The following is a 10,573-nucleotide window of genomic DNA, read 5'->3' as shown; positions in this document are numbered from 1 at the left end:
TTTTTTGTGGGATTTGAGATTTACTATCATTTTATGTACTTTGTCAAATCTGAAATTTTTTTTTTTTTTTAATTCTTGAAAAAAGTTAGGTGTCTTTACTAGTTTATTATTATATTTTTTTTGGGAAAAAGCTGGCTTTCGTAATGATTGTGTGAGTTTTTTTTTTTATTATTTTTGAAGGGTTGAGTGAGATTCTAGTTTCCCATATACTAACATTTTGTTGCTACCTCGTGGATTGATCTGAATTGGTTTCAGTTTCCAATGGCACTGGTTCGGGTAAAATAAAAAAATATCATTAGTTAATATTTATATCATATGCTTTTTACATTTTTGGCTGTTGCATAAGGTTTCACTCTTATTGTTATTTGAAGGATAGCGCGTTCGTCTAGTCAATTTATGTACTGCAATGTTATCAAAAAAAATTTTATGTACTGCAATGTTTCTCAAAAAAAAATTTATGTACTGCAATGCAAGTTTCTTCTTTATTGAGAGATAATAAAGGAGGGGCCCAAGCGGGAGATGGTTTAAAGTTTAAATTAAAGAAATATAAGACACGATGCATGGTACAATTACCCCGAGAGTTAAAAAGAAAGTTATATATGAATAAGCAGATAATTTTTTTTCATAAAAATATATAACGTTTGTGAATATAAAATATTGAAAATAAAGGAAATATAATACCTGAATTTTTCTTAGAAATTACACAATTTGATTTTACCAAAAAAGGTGGCAAAGATGAGGCGTGGACCAAGTCACTGTCTTGAGACAAATCGTGTCGTCTACGGTATATCCGATGTAGTTAGACAAATAGTTTCTGCACGTTGTCTCCAGGATACAACAACCCAGCCACCTTTTCTGATTATCCTTGCGAGCCTATACTACTCGTAGAATATAAGCTCTCTATAGTACTTTCTTTTACCAGTAAATTTTGTAAAAGATAGAATATTTTTGTAAGTAGTAAGAGACAATAGATGGTAAGTGTTTAAGACAATAAAAAATTGTTTTTGAAAAGTCTACAGCTTTTTAATTCAAAAAAATAAAAATGTGTGTCTTTGAAACTTTTATTTTTTTCCATATATATAGAACCAGACATGTTGCTTGTCCTTAGCCAAAAAATAAAATGTTTGATATCAATTAAATAGTCATAAAGTTAATGAAATTAATATATATAATCAATAGCTTTCTTATATATATATATATATATATATATATATATATTATATAAACCAGTCATCAAAAGCTTCTGTACGTTGAGAACAAAAAAAAAAGATTGTTGAGGACCATTTTTTTGGCTCACGTGGCATTACTTCATTGACAACTCATGCCACATCAACATATTATTAATTTTTTGGATAAATCTATTTAAAACCCAAAATAAACTCATATCTCATTCAACTACATGGATTTGGCTCACATGGCCGGTAAGATCCTTACTTCAAGAGGCGGATTCATGGTCCACATTTCTTCTTCATCAATTGGGATCATAACCCCATGACATTATCAACATCAATATATGGATTGAGCTTAAGCAATGAATCAAAACTCACGGCCCATATTACCTCTCTTACACTCATGGCAAGCGGCTTCTTCAACAAGAGCCCATATTTACACAAAATGACAACAAAACCCAAGGTACGTCATCTCATTTTCGACTTATGATCCAAGCTCATAAGTCTCTTTGGGGAAACTTTGGGAGTCGTGGTTTGGAGGGCCAAGAGGTATATTTAGTAAAGTTTCAGCGGTTTAAAGTTGATAAAAAGAGGCATGTTGCTTGGCGTGTCTTCTCCAACTCCCTGAACTCTGATGAGTTCGTGTGTAGCGGGTAACATATGGTAAGCATTTCTTATCACATAGCACTTTAAATGATAAAATTCTCCATTGCCCTTTTTCTAAAACTTAATATTCATCATGTGACAAATACTCAATATCTCCAACCATCTAACTACTGGGTAACTATTCATTCAATCCTCAGTTGTTGCTATACAAATTTAGAAACTTCATTATATTATTCTACATAAATCTCATTATTTATTTCAACTAAAATCCAACTCAAACACGTGGCCTAATTTGATTGGCTTTCTTTTATCTCCAACTATATACAAAATATTCATGATATCTCTAATACCCAGCTGCTGTCTGCCACAATCAGACCATATATGTCTCTGCCAGCTGCCAGAGCAGAGTATTAAATACTCTTCTTGCTTACCAAGATTATGTCACAACACAATGAGACCTTGACCAAATCTCTAAAGCTTCCTTAGCCTCCAACCAATCCTTCTATTACTTGTTAGAAATGTGTTGTAATGGAACCTTGGACCAAAAACACAAACACCCAAAAATGAAACATTTCCAGCTGAACCCTAGCAGTGTATTCAGCACTTGACACCTGGCTGGGAGTGATATCATCAGCCATTTAATGTTGAAATCACAGCAAACAGCTGTTATACCCAAAATACCAAGATACCCTTCAAAGATATCTTACCATTTTTCAACCAAATCCATCCAATAAATGCTGAATGTCCTCTCCAGCAATCTGAAATCACCCATCTGACCTCATTAGCTTCTGCCCAAAGCAAACAGCTGTCTTATGACAGCCGTGATAACTGTCTCATGATAGCTGTCATAACTTTTCCTAACAGCTGTGACAGTTTTTTCATGATAGCTGTCACAGTTTTTCCTGACAGCTGAGACAACCTTTTCAGAACAATTGTGGCAGCTAACCTAGCAACCTGAACATTACTAATTTTTCCACATTTGACTAAAACCAAGACCAACTAAAGAAACTACCTTTCTCTTGCTAAAATACCTTCCTTTTCTATTACTTTTTCCCCAACAACTCTTACCCGAAATAGCAAGAATACCTTAAAGCTAAACATACCATTTTTTGCCAAATTTTAAGATGGATTCTCTGAAAATTTATTACTATTTAGGACAGATTTTGGCTGATATTATTTACTAAAATACCCCCTTAAACTCAGCTTTAAAGGGAATCCTTCATCAGCGCCTCAAAGAGGGGACACCAATGAAATAACAACTCTCTCATACACTTCCCTATTCTTTCTCCCTCTAATAATCCTCTGAAGGTCTTAATGAAGTTCTGAGCTTCTGAGTTTTTTAGTTTCCAGATTAGGAACTAAACTTTTCAGCCCTTAACTCATAAATGCCTTCATAAGCCTTTATACAATCCCAGCAGAAAATCCCAATAGCTTTGCTAAACACACTACAATACTATTACTCTCTTATACTCATTATCTCACTCTCTATATTCTGAAAATGCATATATCTTACTGCCCATATCTCTAAACATCTCTTTCTTCACCTCTCTTACATAATCTCATACACATTTACTACACCATTACAAATAACACACCACAACTCTTCTAAGCTCCACTCTCATACTCTTTCACTCTGAAATTCTACTATTTTGCTACCCATAAACACATCTCAATGCTCTTCTACACCTATCTTACTCCTCCTATCTCCAAATATCTAAACACATCTCTATACTCTTCTCTTACAAAATCTCTCCTCTTGAAAAGCAATCTCTACAACTTCTTCAACAGTTATAATCTCATATTTTTACTATCATTAACCACCATATTTATCATACTTCCATATATCATACATATTACAAATACTACATCCCACAACACATCTATATCTTTTACCATCTCCACACTTCTCAAGAGATATCAAACACTCATACTAAAAGCCCTTCTCATGGAAGGCATGAACTTCTATTACTAAATTCCTTCTCCTAGAAGGCATGAACATCTTATATCAAAGCCCTTCTCTTAGAAGGCACAACTATTTCTTACAAAAGCTCTTCTCTTAGAAGGCACAACTACTTCTTACATAAATCCCTTCTCTTATAATGCACAAATACTTCATACAAAAACCCCTCTCATGGAAGGCAACACTATTCATAATTTCACAACAACTAAAAGAGCATTCTCAAGGGGAAAACTCATTTAAGTGCATGATAAGATGGGCAAGCTTAACCAGCCCCTACACACAACTGGACATACTCTCTCTCCCTCCAATTGCACCAATTTTTCCCCTTCAATCTTAAAGTTATCATGGCAAACTGCCCCTTTACCACTGGAGTCACTTTGCTGGGATATTATCAACTCACAGAAGCTGTACAGCTAAGGCTACAAACCATCAGAGATAAGTGACTCAGCTTCCATATTTTTAAATTTACATTATTGAGTATATGATTACTTTACATTTAAATACATATTACTTTATTCTAACTACTGTTACAACTATTAACCAAGACTTAAACTCATTTAAATGCATGATAAGAGGGGCAAACTTAACTAGCCTCTACCACTGGCATTCTGCTAGAATCTTATCAGCTCACTGATGTTACACAGCTGGAGCTATAGACCATACAAAGATAAGTAACTTTGCTTCCATATTTTTAAATTTACATTATTGAGAACATGATTACTTTACCTCTAAATAAATAATACTATATTTCAACTGTTATTAAAACTACTAATCAAAGCTATCATATCAAACACGTATTGCATATTTACTCAACCATTATCGTGATTCTTAGATTTTGGCCTTAATGATTTTGTAGGCTTAAAAATACGCCGGTAGCTATTGGACCACGTGGCCCAATGTTGAGTTCCGGAGGCAACTCCCCAAAAAGAACCTGGGCGTAGTAAAGTCATCCCTCCAATGGAACACACGTGACTGGGTAACCCAAAAAGGCCCCCGAACAAAGATCATAATCTAATGCCTCATAGATTACGTTGTTAAACAAGAAAAAAAAGGGTCATAATGCCAAGCATTTAATGGCCTATTATTACAATACCTTTTCAAAAGTTTTCTTTCTGAATATATGTTACAAAAAATTGCTAACTGTTTGACCATTGTCTATTAAACCAAATAGTAAACATCTGTGTATATATGGTAACATAAAATAATTCAGCAATAGCTGTACATTTAAGTGCTGAAATTCTTCCATATATGACGTTATTATGTCATATTCAAATAAGATAATAAAACCAAATATGCTGGCAATTATGGTATTAATATTACGTTAATGTTCATAAATTTGCTAATTAAAACCATTGACAAAAGCTATTCAAATTTTGAATTATATTTGAATTTCAAAATTTAGCAATCAACGTATCTGACATTAAGGGATAATTGACACACATAAATGAGTATTAAAATAAATATAATATTTTTTTATAAAAATATCCAACATAAAATAATGAGAAATATGATTTTATCCAAAAAGAAGAAGAGAAGAAGGTATATATTCCATTCCACAAATTGTTACAACTACACATTTTTTATTCTTTAATGCAACTTGGGATCGAATCTCAGCTACAACTAAAAGAAACAAATCGATATTTTAATTTGTCAATAAAAAACCATAAATTTTTTTTTAGTACATCAAGACAAGAAAAGAAAAACTCTAAGGAGGCCGAGGAATAGACCGCGGCAAAGCATCCCCAAAGGCATCAAAAGCAACTAAATTCCTCATGTCTTTAGGGACAGAGGACAAAAGCACAAAATCGGAGTCCATAGTGATTCCCCGTCTGGCCATGGCATCAGCACACCTGTTCCCTTCTTTGAAGGTGTGCACAATGGACCTGCAATCATCCACAATGGACATCAGACGAGGTTTGATTCTAGAGTCATTAGCAAAAAAGGAGACAACCAGCTACACATTGTCGGGGGTGAAAAAGTTTTCCTTCCAACAAATAAGATTTATATTGGGTTGGAGGTCTAAACTGAAACTTGACGATGGGCTTAATGCATGGCCCAAAGGCTATCGGTGAAGATCCAAGAAATCCATTATATTTTATGCCTTGGGCTTAGATTGGAACTAACAAGAGTGGCCCATGAACAATCCCTACAGCGGACATGTCAGCACGATTAAGAAAACATACTGTAAGAAATAACCTAGCAGTAAAGTGTTTTTGCATAAAATAGCCCAACGGTAAGGTGTTCCTGTAGAAAATAGCCCAACAGTAAAGTAAAATAAAACAAGATAGATCTCCAGCTGTTAGTTATTTCACAGACTAAGAGAAATATCTACGTTTTCAAACTCATCATCTGTTAGCTCCGGAGAGGAGTCTTCTAATACAACAATATGAGGGAAAAACTCTATAGTAATAGTTACATCATAACCATTGATGGTACATGAATAAGTAAATATCATGGGTTCCATAATAACAAATAATGGAGAAAACTTAGTGTGAGATGAAGGGAGAGAGAGAGATCCCAGTTAGCGAGATCCCAGTTAGCGCAGCAAGATCATTATGGTACCATGGCATGGTCGTAAATATAGTATATGTAGTGAGTAGAGAGAGTCATTTGTTAGTAGTATGAGTAATAAGTGAGAGTATATAGTAAGGCTGTTGGGGCTTTCTGTTGGGAGTAGATAAGTGTTTATAAGTAGAGCTATGAGAAGTGTTTGTGAGCTAGGAGCTGGGGAACTTAGTTTCTAAGCTTGAAACTAAGAACTCAGTGACTTTTTCAGAGTTTAGAAAAAGTCTTTCTACAGAGAGGTCAAGGAAAAGTCTTGGTGTGTAGCTTAGTGTGTTCCCCTGGGTGTCTTAGTGTGTCCTTGAAGTATTAATGGGGAGTTCCATTTATAGATGGGTTTTTAGGGGGTGATTAGCGAATAATCTTTGCTAAATCTTTCTCAATTTTCAAAAAATTCTCAGAGAATCGTTCTTAGGATTTTAGCTAAGAGTAGTAAGCTCAACTTTAAAAGGTTCTTACTGTTTTGGGTAATAATAGCTAGGTTTCTGGCTTAGCATTGAATGTTGATTAGCCTTGGCTGATGGGATTAGAGCATGCTTTTAGACTAATGATCTTGGTTATGCTGTTGTTAGAATCAGAGCTCTCTAGGGCAGGTTGTGTCACCCTAAGCCAGGTGTCAACCTTGGAACCCTTGCTAGGAACTCTGTTGGGATCTCCTTGATGCCCTCCAAACCACATTTCCCTAAGTTTCCCCATTTGGGGTTCATGTGCTTGGTCCATGAATCAGAGAATACACATTTTTAGTATGAAAATGAGTTGATTCCATGTTGTTTCAGGAGCTTTAATGGCCTGATAATGACTGCTCTTGATTTTTGACTGGTTGGGTTGGAGAAGAAAGAAGGGATAGTTGTCTGAAACTTTTCTATTTTCTGTCACATCCTTCTTAACTTTATGTCATATGAGAAATGATGGGATTTCAGCTTGTGAAGGAAGCATTCAACCCTTGAGGGACACGTGTCCTCTTCTGATTTGATTTAGACAAGTTGGGATTTGATGGGAAAGGCTCCAGCTGTTTGTGCTGAGATTTAGCTGGTCACTTCACGTAAGCTTTCAACTGTTGGATTTTGTGTGTGGGCTAGGCTGGTCTAGTTGGGCTTTGTAGTCAAGCTCCCTTTGGGTTTGGTCATCCCTACAAAAATGAATGGTTTTGCCATGGGTAACATACATGGGCTTTTGTAGTTAGTTGATTATGGAAAAATAGGCATACTTCCCATAAAATTTTGTGAAATAAATATTTTTAGAGAGATGAGTAATTTGTATTTCCCATGAATTAGGGACTTAACAAATGTCAAAATAATATTTGAATTTAGTAAATATGTGCCAAAGTAGCATTTGAGCTTTATAAAATAGTTGCCAAAAGAATATTCGAGCTTTGCAAAATAAGTGCCAAATTAGTATTTGGGTTTTGAGTATAAAGTAATTGTTTTTGCCAAAATATTATTTTGGACTTTGCAAAATAGTTGACAAAATAGATTTGGGCTTTGTAAAATAAGTGTCAAATCAGTATTTGGGCTTCGTAAAACGATTTGAGATTTTGTAAAAAATATTGCCGTGTAGCAACAGGCTTTAGTAGAAGTGTCGTATCATAACGGGTTTAGTAGATGCTGCATCGTAGTGGGCTTTAGAGGTACCGGATCGTATCGGACTTTAGAGGTATCGTGTAGCAACGGGTTTTAGAGATGCCGGATCGTACTGGACTTTAGAGGTGTTGTGTAGCAACGGGCTTTAAAGGTGCCAGATTGTATCGGACTTTGGAGGTGCCAGATCGTACCGGGCTTTAGAGGTGTCGGATCATACCGAGTTTTAGAGGTGCCGTGTAGCAACGGGCTTTAAAGGTGCCAGATCATACCGGGTTTTAGAGGTGCTGGATCGTACCGGACTTTAGAGGTGCCGTGTAGCAATGGGCTTAGTAAATGGTATTGTTAGGCCCTTTTGGGCTTCGCCCACAAGTAAAATGATTTTGGGCTTTTTGTGGAGATAATGTAATTTTGTGGCCCAATATGGCAATGGTATGGTGAGTATTTTGTGTGAAAATCCAAGTTGGATAATATGTGAGATATAATGGGCAATATTTGTGAGAGGGTCCAAGGCAATTTATGGGCTTATGTATGGAATATTTGTGAAGGCCCAATAACATGGAGAATATTTGAGTAATATATATGGGGAGTATTTATGTGGGTATTTTTGTGAGTGGGCTAATAAAATTAAGACCTGAAAATTTGTACCTCAACACACATCTAGCTCCACGACAACATTTAGGGAATCCCATGGAGACAACAATAGATAGACCAGCCTTAAGACCCCAAAGCTTAGCTACGACACTCGTGGCAATACCCACTTTACGAGCATATCCACAAATCCAAGTTCCATTTTGATCATAGATTAAACCACCAAAACCCGATGCACCTAGGTTGCCAAGAAAGGACCCATCCATGTTTAACTTGACCCAACCAGCATCGGCCTTTTTCCAAGAGACCATCATAGAATGGGAAGGTCGATGGTCAAGGCCAAAATTTGAGATAACAAAAAATTCTAATGCTTTGAAGACGCATGCGCTAATATCAATGTCCATGCAGGCATTACTTGGATTAGGTTCAAAAACTCGCTTATATTTGTGAAGCTAGATAGCCTAGATTCCAAACAAAAAAATAGTGTTCCAAGGAATTTTAAACCGATGTGCCAAGGCTTTAGACTTGGTATTATGGTGGATCCAATCCATCAGGGGACAGGAGAAGGATGAAATACAATCACTTGGAATGCTAAGTTTGTTCCAGAAAGTAACTAAAAATTGGCAATCTTTTAGAAGGTGACTAATGGACTCCAATTCAATACCATATCTCGGACAAACAAGAGAGATCTCAATTCCTCTATGAGCGAGGATTTCATTGAACTTTAGGCTGTTATGGGCACAAAGCCAAAGAAAGGATTTAATTCTAGGGGGGCATTAGTCTTCCACACCTAATAATGTGCCCAAGCCTCCCTCTCTACCGGGCCACTTTCCTCCTCCTCTGCGGGGCCACTTTCCTTCTCAGTAACAAGGTAAGCATCCCAACTATTAAACTTGCCATCCAGGAAATTCACCCAGGTTCTTTCATTCGCTCTTGCACTAAGATGGTTGATGGGAATAGCTTTAAGCTTTGCAAGAATATCAGGGGGCAAAACAAAAGGCACTGCTCTTTCATCAACCACTCCATTGCCAAGCAAAAGATCTTTAACAACCAGCTCCTTATCTTGAGGCCTGTAGGGCCTTCAATAAGAGATATTAGAGAGTCCCCCCTAATAAAAAAAAAAAAAAAAACCATAATTATTGTGAATAGACTTTGTTAAACTAACTCAAGATAATTAGACCGAATCCTCGAAAAGAGATATAATATAAAGTTTATGCACATATGGTCCAACCTAACCTTCGTAGATTCATATATGTAGAATCTATAAATTATCTATGTGGGTGCCCGAGAATCGAGGATGGATCTGAAGAGTTGCAATATAATTGTGGGGATGTCACAATCCACGGACCCGAGGAGGAAAACCGCCTGAGGAGAGGAAAAGATGAGTCAAATTACTTTGAAGCATTCCAAGTGGGAGTGAGAATCTGAAGAGAGAGAGAGAGAATCAATGGTCATAGGGGAAATCTCTAGTTTAGAGTAGTCTGTCGCCTATGCATTAAATGGTGGACAATAGCTTTATCAGCTGCATTGATGAGGAAGTGATCTGAACAGTGTAATTCACGGCTAAGCAGACTCCTTCCACCACCTTCTTCAGATGTAAAAAGTAACAAGTGTCATGAGAGGAGGGATGTTAGGTAAGAATGGATGGTTGAGATAAGAAAAGAGAGGAGTATATAAGAAAAGGGAGGTGGACAGAGTGAAGGAGACGAAAGGATCAAGAGATAAAAAGAAAGAAAACAAGAACACTAAGAGATGAGAAAGTGAACAATGATAATTCTTATGTAAGCCTAGTCTCCTCAGGCCAATTTGTAGAAAAAAATGATTCATCCATTCAATAAAATTGGCCCTTTCTTCCTTATTTTTCTCCTGGGGTAGAGTCCCCCTTAGTTGTTTGTTTCCCTCTCTCTTAAATTCATTATTTTGGACCATGGATAGATCGATCCAACCACTATTCTAAGTGGGCCTGGACTGCTGGTTTCTTTGGTCCTTACAATCTAGATGTTTTGATTAAGAAAAAAAATTCTCTCCAAATTAGTTTGATTTGGAGAGAAACCCTTCAAACTCCTCCTATATTTATTTATTGGATGTGAAATTTAAAAATCTATCCG

At 36.2% G+C, this 10,573-nt stretch overlaps 1 protein-coding gene across 1 annotated transcript; it reads right to left on the bottom strand.

The window, feature by feature from the left end:
• Nucleotides 1-5,440: 5,440 nt before the first annotated feature.
• LOC115970642 lies at nt 5,441-8,869 on the bottom strand. The gene is made up of 2 exons (XM_031090238.1): nt 8,523-8,869; nt 5,441-5,657 (listed from the first exon to the last, which is right to left on the bottom strand). Exons 1-2 carry the CDS (start codon nt 8,867-8,869, stop codon nt 5,441-5,443), a joined length of 564 nt encoding a protein of 187 aa, XP_030946098.1.
• Nucleotides 8,870-10,573: the final 1,704 nt, after the last annotated feature.

The sequence above is a fragment of the Quercus lobata genome, chromosome 12 (genome assembly GCF_001633185.2).
Source record: "Quercus lobata isolate SW786 chromosome 12, ValleyOak3.0 Primary Assembly, whole genome shotgun sequence".
NCBI classification, from domain to species: domain Eukaryota; kingdom Viridiplantae; phylum Streptophyta; class Magnoliopsida; order Fagales; family Fagaceae; genus Quercus; species Quercus lobata.
The sequence above is the reverse complement of the archived record's forward strand: the minus strand, read 5'-3'. Positions and strand labels throughout refer to the sequence as shown.